At 32.4% G+C, this 23,671-nt stretch overlaps 1 protein-coding gene across 2 annotated transcripts in view; it reads right to left on the reverse strand.

Annotated features, from left to right (window-relative positions):
- The window catches only part of LOC118202083 (anoctamin-4-like), a 123,908-nt gene that overhangs the window by 46,129 nt on the left and 54,108 nt on the right, over positions 1-23,671 (reverse strand). For both annotated transcript variants that reach the window (XM_085818251.1, XM_085818252.1), the window contains exons 5-10: positions 20,671-20,740; positions 18,282-18,576; positions 15,014-15,120; positions 12,096-12,307; positions 4,571-4,726; positions 3,263-3,299 (exon numbers count right to left, since the gene is read on the reverse strand). In XM_085818251.1, the coding sequence (XP_085674377.1) occupies positions 3,263-3,299; positions 4,571-4,726; positions 12,096-12,307; positions 15,014-15,120; positions 18,282-18,576; positions 20,671-20,740 (877 nt within the window). The remainder of the gene's footprint in view (positions 1-3,262; positions 3,300-4,570; positions 4,727-12,095; positions 12,308-15,013; positions 15,121-18,281; positions 18,577-20,670; positions 20,741-23,671) is intronic.

Below are 23,671 nucleotides of genomic sequence, written 5' to 3' on the forward strand. Positions count from 1 at the left end.
ATTTTATAATGCTTCACGTATTTTCAAGGTAATATATATAAAATAAAGATGACAATTTTCTTCCGCTGAAACCGCAAAGCTTTGCAAAGCTAAAAAATAAACGAATAAAAAGGTTACGTAATTGTGAAATTGAATTAAACAAGTTTTAGTTTTAAATTTGAACAAATTTTAAGTTCAACGAAGAAATTTATGAAATTCGTTGTTCCACGTGGCAACTGCGAATTATCGTGAATTTCTGATACATCATTAATCGTTAAAATTTAAAATAAATTCATATAGTAAAACTAACAAAGTTTTGAAAGTATGTAAATCTAATTAATTTCCTGTGTCTTTGAAACTGATCTAAATACTATGTGTCGGGAATAAGCTATAATCGAATTATTGACTTTATAAATAAAGCTTTCCTTGTTCCCTTGGAAACTAGACATGAATTATCAACATATTGAGCGATTAGTCACTTACGTATTCGGTTTTTTAAAAATAAAGAAAGAATAGTACATTGTCACACGATTGCAAATGATACTAAACAGTTTATCTCTAAGACTGTAATACATTTTACTTAATGCTTGTAACCATTATATCTCTAGAAATGAAAAAAAAAAAAAAAATGTCATGACGTGTACTCGGAATTACGAGTAATATCGCCTCAAAGCAATACAAAAGAAAGTACACGCGTTAAATAAAGACAAGTATCTTTATACTGAGGTCATTTACTAGCATCTATACATGATAACATTTGCTGTAAAAATCTTCAGATGGATAATATTTATTATGCAGAATGGTAAAAGCACAAATTCAAGAGGATATATCCTATAATATAAATTATATGTTGCTTTAGCCACCGGGATGGTATAGTGGTTAGGTGAGCCTGCTGCGGTACCGAAGGGCCCGGGTTCGAATCCCGGAGGAGGTATGAATGTTTGTAAATGTATATAGTGTCTTTGCGGTATGGGAGCACTATAAATATATACCGATCCCGAAGCCCTTTTATATGGCTTGATGGTAGAGAAGAGGGATGAGAGACCCTCGGACTCCCCGGGGGTATGTTCTTCCTCAAAACTGGGGTGGAAGTAGAAGTCCAACCTCCTTGAGGCTCTGGCAAATATCCTTCCTTAAAATTCATGGACAAGAAAACAACAGCAACATATGACATTTTAATATTTAAATCGATTCCGATGAAACTGATGATATTATTAACCACCGTGTGCCTCAAAAGTGTTCGGTTTGCATTAACAATATTTCGCAGGACTCTTCTTCACTTAAAATATATATTATATAGGATGATCCGCAAGTTGCGTGCATTAAGCTTTCAAAAATTGTAGGAACTCCAAAATGGATATGTTAATGACAAAATTGTTTTAATGGATGATACTCCTATACTTTTAAGAGTAATAGTATATCACTTGAAATTTCCATTTCAGTTTGCATTGCTAGTTTTAAAAACAATTTATTTGAGGCAATATAGAAATGAATGTTTTTAATGACTGATCATTATTTTGGATTTTTAAGGAAAAGCTCTTAAAACTTTCCAACAGAACTTCTCAAATATATGTGAACCAAACAAGACAATGATTTTTCGCTTGGTAATATGATTTAGAGAAATTGGAAACGGTCATCATAAGAAACGAAGAGGCTGGCTGCTTCTTCTAAGTTCAGATGTATGGTTATGTTTATTAACCAATAATTATGATTTAAACTTTTACTACGATTTTACCTTTCCGTAGCCCTCACCAAGATGAAGCTAGTACAGAGCTTTTGGCTGCGACTGCTGTAGTTTATGTTCAATCTTTCAGCTCTACTCGTTAAGTCCGGCTTTAGCCGTTTTGCGAGCCGACGTTAAAACGCAAATTTTTGAGCTGCGCCCAATTTCTGGATACTCCAATTTCCCAATTGCGATACCTTTAATTTTGACTGATTTCGATTGGAAAATTTCGACTGATGTCATAAGAAGTAAAATGATTAATTCTTAGAATCTGTTCTGAAATATTACGCGAAGTTCAATTGAATACGTAGTTCTGCTGGAGTTATCAGTACAAAGGGGCCTTGTCTCTGAAGGACTATTGTTTTCGTTTTGTGATTTTGCCTTGGTTCACTATAAGTGTCCGTTTAACTTTACAAACTGTGGCCACCAAATGTTAGAGCCCTGCATTATATTTGAAAAAATTTAATAATGAAAAATCTGCATAAATGCATGTATATTTCTCGCAATGTGATAAAACAAAGGTACATAGAGCCATCGAATTTTGAATGACGTAATCCTACTGCGAATATGGCCAAGTGGAAGCCCAAATTTGAAATTTGGAATTTGTTTTATTATCGATTTCATATTTTGTAAAACTTTAACGAATTTTTGATTAACAAACTTGAGAATTTCAAAGCGAGCAATGCAACGTTGTACAGAAAAAACAATTTTATCTCCAGCGCGTGAAACTGCATATCGGAAATTCTAAAGCTCAATTTAAACTATTTTGCTCAATTTAAGCAATTTGCTTAATTTAGCTCTATTTAAAACTATTTTGCGATATTGCTCTTGAACTGAATTTTATGGTTTAAGTGCGAAGAACGTGATATTTAATAAATAAAGGTAACACTCAAAATGTTAAAAAAACACCCCTTTGGACGTAATTTAAAATCTGAAACCTTTCAGATTTTTATCTTTTATAAACAGTATTTATTTTTTAATAATAAAGTAATTAATATAAAACATAATTATTATTGCTGCATTCTCAGTTAACTATTTCAACATAGCGAGGTAAAGGAAATTTCCAAATCACTTGCAAAAATTAAAATTTTTAGCAAGAAAAGTTTGAAGAAATATTTTCTTTCAAGAAACTGTTATTGCCAAAATAATTCTGTTAATGCAGGGGTTCTCAACCAGAACGAGATCCGCCCTAGGGGTGAAGTTCATAGTTTTAGGGAAAGGAATATAGACAGCATTGTGTTTAAATATTAAGTATTTTGGTTTAATTTATGAATATAAAAATCTACTTTTATTCAAGTTTCGTTACTCATTAACATTTTGCTTAATTTATAAAAAGCACGTTAAAAGTAATCTAAGAGGGAATGATATTTTAGCAATGATGAAAGGGTGCGTGAGGTAAAAAACGTTGAGAACCCATGTAATTAATGCGTTAACCCAGGTAACCCACATGATTAATTGATCTAAAGATTAATTGGGAACTAGAAGTGTAAAACTAAGTAAAAGGTTCCCTTCCATTTTTAATAAAAAATAAACTAATCCAATATATGGTGTAGAACTTACCCCATTCAGTGAGTTTAACAGCGATATATTCATAAATCTATGAAGAGAAAATATCCTAATTAATAAAACGAAACAACAGAGAAAAATTATTACAAATCTTCAAGCATTCACTTAAATCTTTTTGTGAATTTTTAAAAAGTTTTAAAAATATTATTTCCTTATTTTTATTATTTTTAATTTTATTATTTTTATTATTTTTATTCCTTATTTTTATTATTTTTAATTTTATTATTTTTATTATTTTTATTCCTTATTTTTAAGTCTTATTTTTATTATTTTTACTAAAATTCTTTAATTTTCGCGGGTCGATAAAAACTTTATTTAACCACTTTTAACGCATGATAGCATGATTTCAGCAAATGAGTTCAGAAGTTAATAAAATTCGTAAATGAATTCTGAAATTAAACAGTTAGAGAACATTATATTTCTAATGTTTTATTTTTTCACTATTTCATTTAGTAGAAGGAAAACTATTTCTGATGGTTTATAAAATAAAATAAATATGATTGAATTTTAAACCTGAAACCTAAACTCGAAAGAACGAAATACGAGTAATACAAATTAGAGAAGTGTTCAAATGAGCAAAAACTTTGCCAAAATAATTTCATTATAAAGTGAAAAGTTTCAAGAAAGATATTTAAAATGCATAACTGAAAATAAAAATAAAAAAAAATATTTTACAGACTATGGAAAAATGAAAATCTCTCCCATTCTTCGAAAATTGTACAGAGTAATGCAGAAACACTTCTTCGTGCACAAATTTACAGTTGTAAATATCTGCAAATTTTGAGCAACCTTCTTTTAGTTATTTGAAAAAAATCTATAATTTACCATACAGAAATGAAATCCACTACGGTTAGAACATATTTTTCTTTTTTTGATTTTCTCTTTCATATCAGATTAATTAAATAAAACAGACCTGTCAAGAAGGGGAAAGTTCTATATAATTTTCTATTGTATTATAGTTTCTATTTCTATATAATTTTTTCATCTCTAAAAATTAAAAAAAAAAATTCCGAAATGCCACTGTATCTCCATTTACATCATTTAAACAATAATGATATGTTATTTCTTGCTGAATTCATTTAGAAATTGAAATGACCTAAAAATAAATTATTATGTAAAATCTAAATAACTTATATAATTTTAAATTTTTTACAAATGTTATCAAGTAGGATAATTGGATTATCTCAGTTTAAAAAGGCTATATACCTACTTTACTTTTACTCGTATTGAGGCCGCCCTAAAATATTGGCATTAACAGACTCTCTAGAATTTAGAAACAGATTTTAACATCCTTCCTCTTACCTTTCCTAATATCATAATTGACAAAGTATTCAGGAGTGTTGCAATTATGGTTCCGTGCAATAGGTCACAGACTTTGTCTTCCGGGCTGCAGAAAGAAACAGTCATCCACACGCGATAGACGATTACACCAGTTACGCTTATAAATACAAGCATCACCTAAATTTGGAAAAAAAATTTAATTGAACGTGATGCGTTATAAGCCTTAATTAAGATATTAACATTAAATTTTCATTTATTATCACTGTAAGTCTGCGATTTCAATCTCCTTAAAATATTTCCCTCATTGTTCTTCAACAACTCTTAAAGAATTTAAAATGCTTTGAATTATTAAACTGAAAAAAAAGGATATATATATATATCCTTATATATATATCTTTATATATATAATTTTTTTAAGTAAACAAGGTAATTAAATATAAGTAATAAATTGCCTATTATGCGCTAAAGCTGCAAAATAATAAAATAATAATTTACTTTCTACTAGATTATTTAATATATTATATAGTTTGAAAACAATTTTATGAATCGAATTAACTCATTAGACTATTTAAAATGGAATTATATTAAAATTTAAAATGGATTATTAGAATGAAACAGTTAAAAACGAAAGTGTAACCAACAAATTAAATAATTATCGTCATTGACCGGAAATTAGTTGACTTTCCAAGGGCAACAAGCTAACTTCTGATCAATTAACAATAATTAATAGAAGATGGAGTAATAGAAAAAGGCGACATACTTTCGCTTCTATTAATTATTGTTAATTAATCAGAAGTTAGTTTGTTCCCCTTAGTCAACTAAATTCCGGTTTATGACCATAATTGCTTAGTTTGTTGGCTACATTTTCGCTTTTAACTATTTAATTTTAATAATTCCATTTGAAATATGGCAATGAGTTAATTCAATTCACAGAATTCTAACTATTGCTTTCAAAGTTAAATAATATATTAAATAATTTACTGAAAAAAATTATATAAATGCATGTGTGTAAGATAAAAAATATGAAACTAAATTCCTTCATTTAATTAGCAATAGCCCCTTTATTCTTCACTTTAATTTGGGTATTTCCCTTTTCTGTCCTAAAATGAACAACTATAAGAAGGTTGCTATTTATATTTCTGATCTTGGCAACAGTAAGTGTTGCCAGGCGACCGCAGACGATTCCAATCGAAAGTTTGATATTTTTAACCATAATTTTTTTAGAATTTTTGCCATTTTATCGTGATTTGTATTGTTTACAGTAAACTGAAAAATTCGTCTCGGGCAAAAAATGGAATTGACTCGTGAACCTTTTCGTGAGATTATTTTTCAAAAATTTTGATATGGATTATCAATACAAGAGTGCTTCGATGAACTTCTTCTTTATACAGCGATAAAGCACCATCCTACAGCACTGTAAAAGACTACGAATTCAATCTTAGTCGACGTTCAGTTCAGGACGAATTCAGTGAAGGTTGTCCAAAATCGATTATTGTGCTAGAAAATATCGATGCTCTGCGTGAGCATCGATATTTGCTGATAAAGCAAGAACATTATGTGACATACCGTGAGACTGAGTCATCTTTGGGCGTTAGTATGACAATAAGATATTACATGAACATCTAGCCGTAAAAAAAGATTTGTTCGCGTTCGATCCCGCATAACTTGACAAGCTCTCAAAAGAAGGCTCGTGACGACTAGTGAAAGAAATGTTGGGAAAATATGTTCAAGGTGCATGAAAGGCTGTGTATAACATCTACACAGATAACAAATCATGATTCTACGCATATAAATCTGAAACAGAACAACAGCCGACTGTATGTGTCTTCGAAGACAAGCCAAATCCAACAGTTGTTCGCGGAAGAAGCGCATCGAAGCAAATGGTTGCCTGTTTCTTTGATGTTACCGGTCACGTGACTACAGTTGCGTTAGAGCAACGCAGGATGGTCAATTCGAAGTGGTACAAGAGCATTTGTTTGCCAGAAGTCATCGAAGAAATTCGATAAAAGCAGAAGAGGCGAATCATTCTACATTATGGCAATGTGAGCTATCACAGATCGGCTCAAACAAGGGAATTTTTGACGGTCCAAAACATCGAATTGGTGGGATATCCGCCGTATAGCCCTGATTTGGCACCCAATGACTTTTTTTATTACCGCACATCAAAATAAATTACGTGATCAACGATTTGCGACACCCGAAGAAGCGGAGATGCATTCAAAATGCATGTTTTGGAGTTACCTCAATTGGAGTGAAATAAGTGCTTCGAAAATTGGTTCCAAACTCATACAGAAGCTTATTGATCTTTATGATGAATATTTTGAAAAACAATAAAACCAATTTCGATCATAAACATTTCTTTTTTCATTAGGCCAGAAATATCAATAGCAACCCTCGTATATCAATCTAAACTGCGTCATTTGACTCTCTCATCCTGTCCTCTGAATGCTACATATTTCGATTTTCGCATCGCTACTGCCAACTTGCCGCTGCTTCCTACTTTCGTAAATTATTCTTTGAGACAAGGCGCTACAGAGACCTTTTTATTTGTACTGGCTCAAAAGTTTGTGTCAAACAAAAATAAAAACGTAATAATTAAGTTCGCGCTCGTCTGCAAGTTTCTTTCTTTTACATCTAAAGTTTTCAAGTTATTACACATATGTGTGTGTAAGATATAAAAATATTACGGAAATTTATCCATAAATCGAATTTGTTCGGAACAAACTGACAATAGAACTTCAAATTTCTAATTTTCAATTAAAGCTCAAACCCTTCAAAGCATATGAAATTTCCCTGCAGTAGCCACATTACTGTGGACTTTTGCCCAATCGTGGCTCGTTATTAAAACAAAGACTTTGCGAACTTATAAATACTACTACAATTATTACACATCACTCTCTCGCCGTTTCGGCTTCCTGATGGCAACCTGTTGCTTAGCCTCTGCTAGCTATTTTTCATTAATTAAGATGTAATTGCGTATCTAAAATTGTGAGGCACATATAGCACTCCTAATGTTCTACCAATTAAAAATATGTGCTAAACAATTCGTCATCCAAAGATAAATGATATTTAATTACCAAGCTACTGGTGCTTCTTCTGAAATTTGATCCGGTCATCCACTACACCACCATTTCCAGTCGTCTGCGCAGCAGTTTTCTCAGTCATGACTAAAAGGTGAGCTATTCTATGCATATTTACTCTTGCTTCTAAAAGCGTATCTTCTGATATTTACAAAAATTTATTAAGACAAATTTTTCAGATTTAGGTCCCAAAGAAATTTTAAATGATAGAAATGCTGGTTCTTCAAAATTTAAGCTTTTTTGAGAAACTATAATGTTACACAATTATTAACTACTACTAATAGACCACAAACTAATGGTAAAGTAGTAAGACTGAAGTGTAATAATTGCAGTAGAATTTATAAGCTCGGAAAATCTTTGTTTAAATCCTGAGCAGCACTTGCGCAAAATTTCCTCGCAGAAATCCCAAATGCCTTGAAGGGTTTGCGTTTTAATTGAAAAGTTTTAAAGATCTATTGTCAGTTTGTTCCAATTAAATTTAATTTGTAAATCAAATTCTCACATTTCTATATCTTACATATATGCTGTAACAGCTTTACATATTATTAAAATCTTGTAGTTTAAATAATTTAAATAGATGAACATTAAGGTATTTGTTAATGGCAATATTTGAAACCAGACTCGAGTGCCACCTGCGACTCTCGCACGAAGAATGTAATATTATTTTTAAATGTTAGAATATGTTTTCTCTTCTTGTTTGTATGTCGCCATTTTTTTAGTGTTAAATAAAAGTTCTTGCTGTGTTCCATCATTGGAGTTGCTTCATTTCGCCAAAGAAGTATCACAATGCGCATATATGCAGAGTGATTAAACATATATGATAAAAATGTCAGCTGAAGAAGATCGACATAGACAGATTATGTAATGGAATATGTATGAAAATGCAGCTGATGTGGTACAGGGCGCTTGTGGTAGTGGTAAGTGGTAGATAAAAATATTAAGCTGGCATAAATCGCCATTCCCCTTACAGATTTCGAGCGATAATCTTCGTTACAAAAATACGCAGCTCTCCGACATGCGGGTGGTGAAATGTGCAGCAGATGGAAAAGTGCAGTTGTTCAAACATGGTAATTTAGAATCATTCTTCTTAGATGAAATGCCTGTTGACGAGTTGCTCGCTTATGCAATGATGCATATCGTTCGAACCTCACGGGAATTAAAATTAACGCCAGCAAAATGCTTATACTTTCCGTTCAACAATACCTTCACATCAACATGCGAATTCCGTACTCATATTCCATTACAAAATCCTCTTATTTCAGTCTGTTCAGCCCGCTACCTGTTTTTCCATTTTTGGCAGACATTTTTAACTATATATAAAAAATAGAACTTACATTTCAAAATGATATATATACTGAATATTTGTAATTCAGATAAAATATGTTTTAAACATAAATTTTAAAAGAAAATACATGTGGGTTTCAAAGAAAAAAGTATGTGTTTTTTAAAAAGAAAGGTAAATAGAACTAAGGATGGTACACAAAAAGATAATAGGAAGTATATATAGTTGCAAATAGGACATTTTTGTCACAAATGGTAAATTCTATTGTAGAATATAATTAACACTACAAAAGTTACTTTTTATTATAAAATGTAAAGCTTTAGATTTGAAGTCAGAGTAAAACCAAGTCACATAAATACATCACCACACTATGTTAATCAAAAGAAAATTTTATTTATTCTTATCACTTTGATTATCACATTTTGATTTTATGAAAGCAGGATTTAAGCAATTACAGCTCAAGCACTTTAAAACTCGAAGTTTGGGATATAAAAAATAATCAGTATAAGCTGACGGGATAACGAAAATTCTATATATCTCCCTGTAAATAGTTTAAATCTATTGCCTGTATCACAAGAGTGTTGAGTTTTTGAACACAATAAATGTACCTCTACCCATTATAATAAAGTATGAATTATTATTTCATTCTTTCAATGACGTCCTGCGCAATGAAATGTGTACAACAGTTTAACATTATAATATGAAGTATGAGATTAAAAGAACAACGATATAAACTGATTGGTTAAAGAATACTAATTGATCTTCTGTATTCAATTTATACCTCCTACCGATTTCGCATTTCTCCTGTATTTTGTCTCAATCAAAGTATCATCAGAATAACCAAAGTGTAAAGTATGTTTCCAACCTTTATTGATGTATCGCATACTAAGATAAGCCTTTTCTTCCAGATGTTTGGTCGAGTGTCCATAAATACAATAAGGTCTTTGTTCCATAGGAAGGACTAAACTGTCTGTATGTCACAAGAGATTTGAAGGGGAGGAAGTGGTCAATGTATGTTTTGATGTTTGATTCTTGATGTTTGCTAATATTATTTTTATTTCAACGAAACTTTCTGTCTACTAACTATTATATTCTAACTGGCACCGTACGTGAAAATGATAAATACAGGTACTCATATTTAAGATTAATAAATTTGCGTTTTGATATTATTCTTTCCGTTAAAGCTAATGAAAGTAAATTTATTCATTTTCTCTAATTGTATGGAATTGAGACATTCCTTATGCATTCGCTTAAATGAATTCAATAGCGCGCAAAATTAATGATGTGCAATGGTACTGTCTATCTTCCTGCACCTTTATCCTTTAGAATCAAACGGTAAGCACATCCGTCCTAATCTCAAGTCAGCAACCGTCCAGACACATCCATCGGATAATTTCAAGGTCTCGACTCCGAGTAAGACCACAGTCCCATTTTTTTTTATGAAACTTTGCAAGCAAGTATCTACCCCATTTTTACAAGTCCGAATCAAAGTTGGTAGACTAGAATTCGGTTGGGTACAGCTATTTGGGTATACGTTTTCCATATGCTTTTAGATAACATATCGATCTTGCAATCTGAGGACGTAAATTTGTTTCCGAGTGAGCGCATGGTCTGTTTATTTTATTATGAACATCTGTTCTTTTCATTAGTGTTATGTACACCGCTTATTTTATTACAAACATTCTTCTTCTTTATGAAGAAGAATGTTTGTGTAATAAAATAAGCGTGTACATAACACTTCTTCTTTATGAAGAAGAAGAATGTTTATTAATTAGTGACAATCAGTTGGGACTTATTTCAATTAGTTACTTTTGCATTCGAATATTATTTATGCAGTTCCTTGAGATTACAGTTGATAACAATTCATCATTACAGTTCCCATGTAGAAACTTGACATTGAAAATAACAGCTGTAATGAAATAAATCTTTCAGGGAACGGAAGAATTCAGCATTTCATTACTATTTGTTCAGCTGCTTAGATATTTCTCATTCCATTGCGTTCTTCATGTTACTTATTACTACGCATTATATTTTAGAACTAATGAACAGCGTGGTAGAGAGCAAAGTTTTGAATGATGCTTATAGGTGGCTTTTCTTATTTTAAACATTCAGAAGTTGAAAGAATGTCTTTTGCTCAGTAAATTTTACGCGCATAGTTTTTACGTGTTCCTTAATATTCACTACTCTTTAATAAGTAGAAACATGAAATTTGTTACAAAGCAGTTTAGCAGTTTTTGCTAAAAATGATAACTAAAAGTAAGCAACTAAAATAACTTAAATTTAAAAAATTATTTTTTAAATAATTTTTTTATTGTTTACCAAAGAAATATTTTAAATTATCTCAAGTATTCAATTTCTTGATGTAAGATCCTATTAAAGGTTTCGGGCATGGTACTGAATACATTTTCCAAAAGATTGATAAATTGAGGAGCCTCTAACAAAACAGAAAAACAAATTGCAGGAAAAAAACTAATGAAAAGGAATAATGAAACTGTGATTATAAATTAAATTTAAGCTAAAATTGTTTTCTATAATGCTGCAATTTTCAACTCTCATCATCGAAATTTACTTAGCGAATAATATTTCAACTATGACTATGATTTGAATACAAATTTCAGAGCCCTTTGACTGAATGCGGATACAGAAGTACTATTTTTCTCTTATGTTATAAGATTTTGTTTTCCTTAATGACTAATATAAAAATTACATACACAGATGTTCGAATTATGAACTGATATACTAATGAAGAAGAAATATATACAAAAGTTATGTGGCTTACACTTACTTGCTTTGAAAATTACTTACCTAAAGCTTTTCGTTTATTTATTTTTTCTTTTTAAAATTTTTATGACATAAAAAATTATTCTGAAAATCAAATGACGGGAAAATAATTTGTACTCAATTTGCGTAATTTATGCTTATTATCTTCTAAGATTACTGTATTAAAGATTGTGTTTATCTTTTTCTGAAATTATTAAGAGAAATTAAATTATTTTAGTTAAAATTATTTTGGATATTTTAACCTAATTACGTTTGCTTACTATTTTCTAGTGTTATATCGGTATCTTAAGATCTTCAGTTCAAAACAATACCTGTGGCTTTTCTATAATTATTTAACTAAAAAAATATTGAAAAGTATTCTGATAATCGTTCTCTATTAATTTTAATGAATTAGGTTTCTTACCATCATCACGAGGACAGAAAATGACATTAAGTATTTCAGCATACTCTTGTGAAAAGGATAGTACTGCAGCAGTTTTTGACTGAAAGGATTGTAAACCTCCTTGGTCCCACGAAATTGAGGTCTATCTGGTTCCACCTGATCGAAGTTGTCCACATGCCACTGGCGAGCCAAAGAAATCTGCTTCCTTTTCCAAATTTCCATAAAGATCGTCCCTTCAAAGATACATTTATGCTATATCAGATATTGCTCATAGTTACTTCTTGCTGTTCCAGAGATATTAAGACACATTGAATTGAATTATGTATTTAAAAAATTATTTTAGACACTTCTTTTAAAACTAATCTGGCATAAAACCTAACTAAGGATAAATAGTACAGTCTAGGAACAATCAAATACTTTATAGTATTCTGTTTCTAGATTTTAAGAATGACTTTAAAATATTAAAGAAATAGGAAGTGATTCGAAATTCTTAAATTAAAGGAAAACATATTCAGGTTTTTTTGCTGAAAAAATCTGATGTGTACACCACATGACTTCCTTGTACAGAATATTAAATTATACGCATTTTTTCTTGCATTTCATTTAACTTATTAGATTGAATTAAACCTACTTCGCCGACAACGCATAAACCACAATAGAATAAATGCATTCTTTAAAATTCACTTTGTTTACCATAGCGACACTCTGGCGCTAGGTTTACTTAAGAGTATTATATTTCGTTCATATTATAACTCAGAATGCACAAAATTTATATCATTTAAAGAATTATCTAATCGTTGCCACATATTCTATTCAAATACTATAACAAAGCTAGAATGGTGTATAAAAGAAATTAAGCAAACAAAACAAAAAAGAAACAGTTTTTCACAGACGATTGAGTATTTCTCATTCAATTAATTCAGTTTTCACTTCGCGACAAGGCAAAAATACATAAAAACTCAAAATATCTGTATTAAAAATTACGAAGTAAATCTTAAATACTTATTTCCTCGAAAAAATTCCAGAAAGGATTAAGCATGATTTAATTCGCAATAATAAATGAAGGCGTTATTTTTGTGTTGCGAAGCTTAGTCTCTCTAGATTGGCAACAAATCTACAATTTTGATGTTTCAAATGTAAGGAAATATGCCCGCCATGTTATTTAAAACTTAACCGCACTTAAACAGGTTTTAAAATTGTTGATAATTGTACAAATATTGCTTCCAGAATTACGAATGCATAAAAACTTTAACCGGAAGATAAAAACAACATAATTCAATCATTTTTAAAGCAAAAAATGTACAATTTACAAACATTTAAGAGTAAAGAAACTGAGATTACTGAGCCGGGTAACAGAGTGGATATATTTATAAATATATTTACATACGTTTGGAGCGGTCGATTGAAACCAAAATACGAGGTGCACATCTACATGTTATAGTAGTCTTATATACAAAATTGCAACGTTCTTGAGGCTACTCGTTTTTGAGTTATGCGAGATACGTACGTACGTACGCACGCACGTACGTACATACGTTCATACAGACGCCACGAAAAATTCTCTTCAGAATTCATTTTAAAGCAGTTTTTTAGTTTTTTTGGAGGAAAAGAGTCTTTTATTCTGTCCTTACGTACAAATATCACGCAAAAACATCGTTAAATTGCATTCGAAAGCGGTCAAAGTGGATATTTGCGTTGAAATATGCTGCCTGAAGCTTTCCGCGATTACAATACTTCCTTTTTACATCGTACAAGGAAGTTAAAAAAAGGGATGAGAAACTTTATGGATAAATTTCAAAGCCAGCTTTTCATTTTCATTTTATACAAGTATCATTTTATTATTTGATGCAAAAATATTATGCATGTAAATCTAGGAAATGAATGCAAAATCGTATTAATTTTCGCATCATATTTCCATGTGTATGCATTTAACACAACAAAAGCTATTTTTCTGTTTTCCATTTTATAATTATTTATTAGTCTAAAACTATTGGTTAGTTATATTAGTATATTATATTTAAGTTAATATATAAATTCAATTCATGTAAAAAGGGCATTCCCTACATAAAATTTTTGCTTCAAGAAAGAATGAGAAAAATTATTGCTTTATCTTTCAGTGATGCAAACGTTTTACTAGCTACTTCATGGTCTGAAGAAGACCTGCGAAATAAGCATTTGCATCAGCTAAGATTATACAAGACGAATATTGAACAGAATAATTTAATATCTACTTATTGTATCCTCCACTGATAATATCCAAAGATGATAATCCGAAGCTGCGTTTATTCCTCATTAGCACGACTCTGTCATGGACAGCTGCTCCTGATCATGAATGGTATGCTTGCAAACAGCCTGGTGCCTCCCTACTCGAGGAGAGGAACCCAAATTGTACTAGCAAGGTTTATCCTCCAGGCCCTAATAGCAGCTTTTCACAGGCCACTCCCTGGCATGTCTCTCATGCACTGCCTGCCAAGACCAAACCAAGATTTGATCTCAGGTCTCAAGAACTTGGTCAGAACGAACTCAAGAACTTGATCAGAACGAACTCAAGAACTTGATCAAATTGTCATACAAGTAAGATAAAGCCACAACAGCAATATATTTTATCATCCTGTATAGTAATATACTTAATGCTAGTTTATTTTGCATATTCAAAGTTTACTTAATAAACTATAAATATCATAGAGAGCTTAGTAGTTTACTTTTATAAGTTTTCTAGCAAACGCCTGACAAAATAAATACGAAATCAGTTTAAATCTGATAAGCTTTACATTTCAAATTTTGATACATAAATTTAATTGACATGTTATTTCTTCATAAAAACATATATACGCTAATTAATACTCATAATAATAAAAAAATAGTGAAGGAAAAGATAGCATGCAAAAGTTAATTTTTCATGCAATATGCCCATGCAAATAACCTCATAAATTCCCTACCCCATAAGCATATGATGGCAGCAAATGCTGGAGTTAGAGAATTATCACTAGATGATTTTACTATTTCGATGTAGTACATGACGTCTTTACCTTTCCAGGAATCCACCCTGGAAAAAAATAAGATGGTGCACTACGATTAGCATTATACAGATGCGTCATAAACTAATGTAAAATCCATAAGGGTATGAAATTTAAAACATGGAAAATAGGGACTATTGATTAATTTATGAATGACGTTTATGAGCAGTTTGCAACGGTGTAAAATACTGTTTCAGAAGTTACGTTTCTAAGCTGATTTTCTTCTCTTCAAGTTAACAGTTTATCACTTTGTCAAAAATTCAATTTTTATTATAAATAATATCTTTCACGTTTTAAACAACAACATGCCAAGTTCATCAGATGCATTAAACAAGAATCTAGGTGTATAAAAAATGTAAATATCCCTGTGAATGCATCGTCAGTGACAATTTGCCTATATTTTCTTTAAATCTTCTATGCAGAAATCTTCGGGTTCAAAACATTTACGCTTACTCGGTTGCACAGTCTAAGCACATAATTTCTAGCCAATCAACGTTCAGATGATCCTATTATTAGGCTCAAATCCCTTCTTATTATTAAGATTACTCAGCTGAATTTAGAAAAGAAATATTCAACTGATTTTCATTTCCTCGATGAAGTAACCAAATTATTGTTTTATAATAGGTTGTCATAATATTCTTACGTTTTTCTCTTCCTGACACCAGTTGTTACGTTATTTTCTTCCTTCACGTTCGTACGGGGTTCTTAGATTTGGAGTGAATAACGACGACATTTGATGAAGTATCAAAACACACTTTATTTAGCCAATATTAATCAGGACAGCTCCAATAACACTTTTTACAGTTGTCGAAAATTTACTATAAACACGCTGGAACAATCAGCGACACAGCCTTCACACTGTCAGGCAATAACGGTGGAGATAGCTTCCTGCAAAGCACCCGACTCTGCTTTTCGGAGTACAGCTCCCCCCTCTGCTCGGTCGTTCTTGGAACTCCACGTACTCTCGAGACTCTCCACGCTACATTCGCGATGCACTCGACGACACATAGAGCATAGCTCCTGACTCTTCGGTTCAGTCGTTTCCGGAGCTCAACACGCTCTCTCGACGATGCACTAACCGCAATACTCTACGAGACTCTTTCGGTGCACTCGACGAGCCACTCAGCACTCGCTGGCCGGCTGTCAACGCGATCGCCTCCGCAGGGATTGACTCGCTAGAGGAGACACACTCACTCGATGAGAGACGCACAGTAACTGACTGCGGACCAGCAGGGTTTATATAGCTTTCGGCTTGAGTTCGAGAACATTCTGGGCTAAACCGGTAAGAATTCGTTCCAGAAGGTTCTCCATCCGTCCATCGGATATCGCCAATTTTGTCGCCAAATGTTGCCAAATGGGTGATTTCTCACCAAATGTTGCAACCCTGCCTTCCCTTGCCATTTTATGGCAACCCTAAAACTGCTTTGCGGGGAAGCTATTTTACCGCGCTTGTACATTTCGTAACAATATAATAGGTTGCGAGTTTATTAAGTAAACTCGCAATTGCTCAAATTCATCGACAATGAGGATAATGATTTTGAATGTCTTCCGTAAAGCTATTGTACAAGATCTTTTCAGCCATTTAAAAGAGAGAGACTTGAGACAATCACAGTGCATCATGGAGGTAATCAGAAACTGTACCTGAAACTGAAAACAGAATCGAAGCAATAAAAATAATTAATTTTAATAGATTGAACTTTTGTCCATGATATTTTTATAACACCTGTTGGAAACTTCAAATCTGTGTACTTAACCTTGCGCAAAGTAATAAGAACATACGATACAAAGCATGGCCAAAGCATGAATAGAAAGCATAACCTAATTTGCCGACAGCTGTAGAGTTCTAGATTTAAGACAGCAGCACCAAGTGTTGGATTTATCCACAGAATAACTTTTAGTCCTTAATCTGGAAAAAATATTCATAGACTATAACTGCTGTTATCAGTTACGAGACTAATCAGTCGTTATCAAGAAGGGCACGGCCCTAGCCTACTTAGCCGCCAAAGCTGGCCATGTGACTAAATAGTCATTAGCTCAGTAGCTTAGTAAAGATTAATTAGTGGTATCTTAACATGCAGGCAATCTTGATATAGAATTTTAAGATGGGAGATAAAATCTAAGGTACGTGCTAGTTAGACGCTGCCTAAGTAATTCTCAGTAAATAGTTTAATTCAGGTAAAAAAACTTTGATATTACTTGTATATATATATATTATCATATAATATATTAATATAATGATCTGATATTTAATAAAATGATGTTTTCCGAGCTGAAATTCACTGAAAGCAAGCGCAAGATATGGCAGACAAAGCGCTCAGTCATTGTATATGTCAAAAAGGATGCTCTGGTGGAAGATTTTCTTAAGTTTAAAATCTCATACTTAATTTAAGCAAGAGAAAAACACAAAATACTTTCTATATTCAGCTCACTCAGTCAGAACAAATTATCAGTATTCAATGGCTTTATTCATCGAACAGTGGCATGACTTCAAGAGATGTTATAGAACTGTATTTCTTATTGAACTAATATACTGATTTCATTTCTGTTCTAAATATGGAATTTCTTATTTTTTATTATCTTTTCACATGCATGTGCAAGTTTAAAAGTCTAATATTGGACTGCATTCGCCAAGCAGGAATTTAGTTTTCTTCTTTTATATTACTCTTTGCTTTTACTTCTAGGAAGATTTCTGAATGTTAACAGGAAGACCATATAAATGTAATAGATGGTAAATGTTTGTTACATTATATTAGTACATATAAAAATTATAAATTACAAAATTAGCCACAACTAACTGAGAAATATTTGGCACAAGTCAAAATATTATCTACAAAATTACCCGCAACATTCTGAGAAAAGAAATAACAAATAAATTAATAGGACTTCGCAAAATATGCTTTAAAGACCGCACACTGATTTTCGTACTTTAGGCTCAGAACGTATATGCTTTATTTATGGCCTCAAATGTTACAGCAACTAACATTGTTTTTAAATAAAATATGCAAAATTGTTGCCCTTAGAAAACAGCGTTGTGTAACTTATCCACTGACTTGTACTATACAAACGTTGCTTATATTATAAATTAGTGGTGTTAAAATGTTATTAATATGAATTAAAATTACATTCATTCGATAAAAATAATAATATTCATAACATTTTTCTTATTAATAAAAATTACTTTTGAATTTACCTTCTTGTAACACCATAGATGAATACTAATGTACCCAGGACAGCCGGAATCCACAATGATGCCATAAGCGTCGATATCCAAGCGAAATAGAAAGCAACTTTTTCTCCGAAATAGTTCCTTATTTCATTGATGGGCTGCTTGCCGCACGTTTTACCCCATTTTTTGGCAAGCTCGAGACGTAGGTCCGGATCTGCTGCTGCTCTCATCTCACTGAAGCTAACAGGTTCCATCTCAGATGGATCGTGGAGAGCAAATCCATCGACGAAAGCATGTATCATAAGCAGATAAGGTAAGCCTACAAAGAAAATATAGTAAACCTATTAAGTTTTATTGTATTTTTCGTGAGATTTTAGCTATTTTTCAACAAAAATCTATTTTCCTTTCAATAACCATTTAATTTCAGTTTTCTTTCTTTTCCATTTAAGGAGGTAAAGTAAACCCTTCAAACAGTAAAATGTTGTTGGTTTGATTCTAAACCTGCAATAAAACGATTGAGGCACAGAATAACTAGAAGCTGACAGATAAGTAACCAGAAAGTCACAAAGTATTGTGTGCTAGTGGATTCTAACGCTTTATAGACGGTGTCTCTCTCAGTAGCAAAGTACTGAACATGTAGGTGAGGTATGGTTCACAAAAATGAGTCGGTATCGCATAGAAATGGAGGTTTGGAAATGATTTTCTGAGTAGCCCACATTGCATCTCTGCAATTAAACAGAGCTAGCTGTTAGGTTCGAAAAGGAGTTATTGGAAAGTATAACAAAAAGGAAAACATGCAATATTTTTTTGCAAAAGATATTATTCTTATTAATGAAGGGAAAGTTTCTGAAAATTAAAAAAAGAAATCTTCATAACACAGAATATAGCAAACACGGTTTCAGGAACTCCAGACATAGAAGTCTACATTGCGATAACACAGACAACAGAAAAAAAAAAGTAGCTTCAAGTTTTTAAGAAACTATGTTTTTGTATACAACTAAAATTTATCGAATAGTAGTCGCCGCTACATCTGGCGTCTCAATCCACAAATAGGTCTTAAATGTTCTCAATTATATACGTACTCTATACGTTATATTTTCCTTCATTCCAGGATGCATTCGTGGTGTAATGGTAGCATTCGGCGCATAGTCGAGAAGTCGAGGTTCGAGTCCCGGAGAGGCCGTTGCTCATTTTTATACCTCCTGCTTCAAAATGACCTAATGGCTCTATAACTCAGTTACTTCATGTATGAAGTCCATGTGATTTTTCGTTGAAACTTGATTAGTTTAGAGATTCAAGACTTGCAGCAGATGCAAACTCGAAAGAACTTGTACTAATATTTAAATAAGGACGAAAAAAAGCACATCTGTGCACAGTTGAAATAGTTTTTTTACTGTATTTATGTCATATATGAATTTATATTCTTCAATAATTTTCCCGCGCGAAGTTGTTGGCTAGAAGTAAAACTCCTGAACACGGATTCTCCACAAAGCATCAAGGGACAGGATACCCTTGTGACTTCACTTTTATCACGGCACATCCAGTCCAGACAGTAGCTGCAGAGGCAAGGCTACTTCTTTTCTTATCTCATTCAATTGAATCCGACATGGAAGTTTCCAGGATGTTTTCAGGATCTTCGCTACCAGAATGTTTTAAGTGTCAGGTGAGATATAGAACTATCTTATGTTCTGGTAAAAGCAGGGAACTTTCTCTAAAACCTCTACTAGATAAACAGTTTTTTTAAAGACTTCAGGTCTTTTGCACGCCTAATAAGTCAATATCTTCCATTTTTCAAGATCTCTTATGAGCTACATTCCAGGCAAGCACTCATCATTACATCGTCCCAAGGAAGGAGCCTCACATACTACAAATTCTTTCTCACAATATCTGTTTAAGCATTAATGCTGGAGAAATATTGAACCTTGAAAAAACATCTAACTTATATAAAGTTGCAGTCAAAGGGTAGCATATGTTGACCCCATGAAGGTAAAGTACTGATACCCTCGCCTCGTGACTTGAACCCCAACTAAGGTGTAGTTAATTTTAGAAATAAAGCATAAAAATAAATACGCAAAGCTAAGGAAGGAAGAAAAGAATAGAGAATTAAGACAGATATTTTCACCTCAGCTGAAGAACAATCAACAGCAAGAGAGATTTTTGCAACAAACGTTTTTCATTATAATGTAACCTTTTAACTTAACTTCGGGTGTAGTCCAGATAAATTATCTTCAAGCTCATGAACAAAATCATACCATTCCCCCATTCAAAAGTTTCTGGCAGGACAAAAACATTTTTAAAGATTAGCAATAAATTAATATTTAAATTTATTATTTTATTTTATGCACACCCACACCTGAGAATTGTAATATAATTAATTAGCAGCAAATTTAAATATAACATCGAAATTTCTTACCTATTTTTTTAGGCAGCTCACCGTTTTCATGATATCTGGATATGTTGATATTGATAAGTATGTTGAACACCTAGAAAAAAACGGTTATTGATCATTCTATTAACGTGGTTCACTGCAAAGCCAACATAAAAATGATACAATCATTTGTTTTAACTTTACAATATTAGACTTTAATAAAACTGGACATTTATCAAGGTATACAAACAGTAAAGTGTGCTCATATCCATTCTCCAAAAGAAAAGTAGTTGTGAAACTTATTTACTTTGTAGAGATTTATTACATGACTTCAGGATGAAACATAAAAGTATTTCCTTATTAACTTGTGGAACCTTTGAGCTAAATAGCTAATCCTGTGGTAAAATTGATGACAATATTTTCCTATTATCCCCACAAGCGTTATTTGATTCGAAATAAGAAACTTGATTAGAATTTTATTCCCATCGCTAGGAGACGAGCATGCGTAACATACTTTCCCATATTTAAAGCAACTTACAGGTATTTAATACTGCTTTATTATCTGTCAAGCACAAAATGTTATTGTGATAAACACACCTAAAATCCTGGACGAAAATTTAATTAACAAAATTAAATTTTAGCATTAGTTATTCTTTTAATAAGTACTACATTAACTTCTACAGGGTGAACTAAAATTCATTGAACTTTCAAAAATTCAAAAGAAATGAAAAATTATAGTTCTAGGATGCAGTTCACAGCGAAGTTTCTGCCATGTTATTTTCGAGGAAAGACACATTATTATTATGATGATTATTTGAAACTTTCACCAAAAGTTGGCGCTGCACTGATCACGAAGATAGTGGTGCTCGCACCAGGTTACCTGGGCTTCAGGGCCTTAACTTAATAAAACATATTTACTTTCTTAATTATAGCTCAGACAACTTAGCTTTCTTAACGAACAGAGATGAGTGGAAAAAACAGTAAAAAGTACATAAATAATTCTTAATAATACTTTTTAAGCCCTTTAATTATTATACACGAATCTCTGGTGCTTCCAAAAAATATTATACACACAATGAAAAGTACTGTGTGGTAGAAATGGTAAAATACGAGAAATGCAGAGATACAGGCACGAAAATAACAATATTACAATACTACACAATATGCTTATTTACAACTGCCAGTGGCCTATTGCTATTCGCAAGATCATTGAAATCGCTACTGTATATTTTGATTGCATGGTTTGTTAATTTCACCCTTGCTCTTGTGATATTTCTTTGCTAAATAGTAATTATGTATCCTTAGTTGGAGTATATTAAGTTCTTCATAAATGCGGTTGTTTCTTAGATGCGACGGAGAGTTTGTGATGCGGCGCCGAAAACAATTCTGTACCTTTTATACGCTCAAACTGGACATACATAGCATAGCATGGGACTCAACATGGGTTTGTAAATGAGTAACTTGTTGTCTATAGATAGGACGCTTTTTCAAGCAATTTAATAGTAGAGTTTAACTTTACTTACTCGAAACTTCTGTATAACAAATGTAATGTGTGAGATTCATGTGCGAGAATTATTGAGTATCTGCCCAAGATAAGGGACTGCCCCAAAGAACCTTTTTAGGTTTTGTTCAGTTTTCCTTCGTGTTGTGAAAAGCATGAGTTTTGTTAAAGTTTACAAGAATTTCCCATTTTGTAAGCACTCTCGAGTGCTTAGATGTGTTCTTGACACCCTTGAATAACTAAACTAATAAATGCATTCTGGGCGAGGATCGTTATATCATTGGCATACATTGCAAGTGTAGTATTAGGTGTGGTGGGACTGTCGTTCACTTAAGTATTAAAGAGGATGGAATCAAGTAAAGGAACGCCTGGAACGTCTGGAAAAAGGAACCTCTGGAACGCCCGCTAATGTAGCACGGGGGGTGGAATCCGTACCAGAAACAAGAAAACAAAGTGTCTGTCTCAAGTAGGATTTAATTATGTTTGTAATGTAATCTGAAAACACAGACGGTGTAGTTAGTATATGAATGCTCCAACTAGACACGATGGAAAGTCTTGGCAATAAAATTTCCGTCGGTGAATTTCCTACTCTGCAGAACCTTCAGATATGCTTTCCATAACCTTGTAGAGTTGGTTAGAAGTTGATAAGTTTTTCTAGTAACCAAACTGATATGGGATGAGAATGCTTTCTTCCTCTAAGTGGCAACTTATTCTTTTGAGTAGGACAGCTTCCAAGATCTTGTTTAAAGATGGTAACAAACTTATGGGTTTAAATGACTCCGGCACGTTGTCAGACTTGTTCATCTTGAGTATTGAAGTGATCGCAGCCATTTCCCAATCACTTGGGAAGTACTGACCTCAGGATGATGCTAAATATTTTGTAAGTACGAAGATAGTCTTCAGAGGAAACTTTTTAACCATCAAGTTTGTAATTTTATCGATTCCAGGGTTTTATTCTTCTTCAATTTTTAATATAGCCATATACTTCCGACGGCATGACTGGAATAATAGTGCCTGAGTGTGGGCTTGTAGAGTAACTGAAGTGAAAACTGAAGACCATATGTTCTGTTGTAAAGTCTTGAATGTTGCTGAGCAAAACTGAGATTTCAGATGCTGAGCCAAATGTTCTGCTCTCTCATTTTCGATGTGGTGGATCCTGCTAGAGCGTTAAAAGGCTGGAATTTTATTGTGGAATCTCTCAACAACACTAACATACGATTTGTCAGACACTACAGTTGAAGATTTGTTAACAATATTATTCACGGAAGTTTTCCATTACTATAGGATTTTGTATTAACATTTTTAGGTAAATTTGCAACGTAAACTTTCGGACACACGGGATGGTTCGCAATGTGTTGTAATTGTTTCTTGTAAGCAATTACAACACAACAGTTGCGGAAGTTTTGACAGTTATGAGACTGCAAAACAGTTTCTTTCCCATTATGTGTGTAACAATAACTTAAAAATCCATACCATAAATTTGTTCAACCACGGGAATATTATCTAGTTGATTTGGAAAGGGGCATTGGTACTCTCGTTTTAATA

This window comes from Stegodyphus dumicola, chromosome 6 (assembly GCF_044657685.1).
Source record: "Stegodyphus dumicola isolate Sdum_Otavi_A_Nest chromosome 6, ASM4465768v1".
NCBI classification, from domain to species: Eukaryota; Metazoa; Arthropoda; class Arachnida; order Araneae; family Eresidae; genus Stegodyphus; species Stegodyphus dumicola.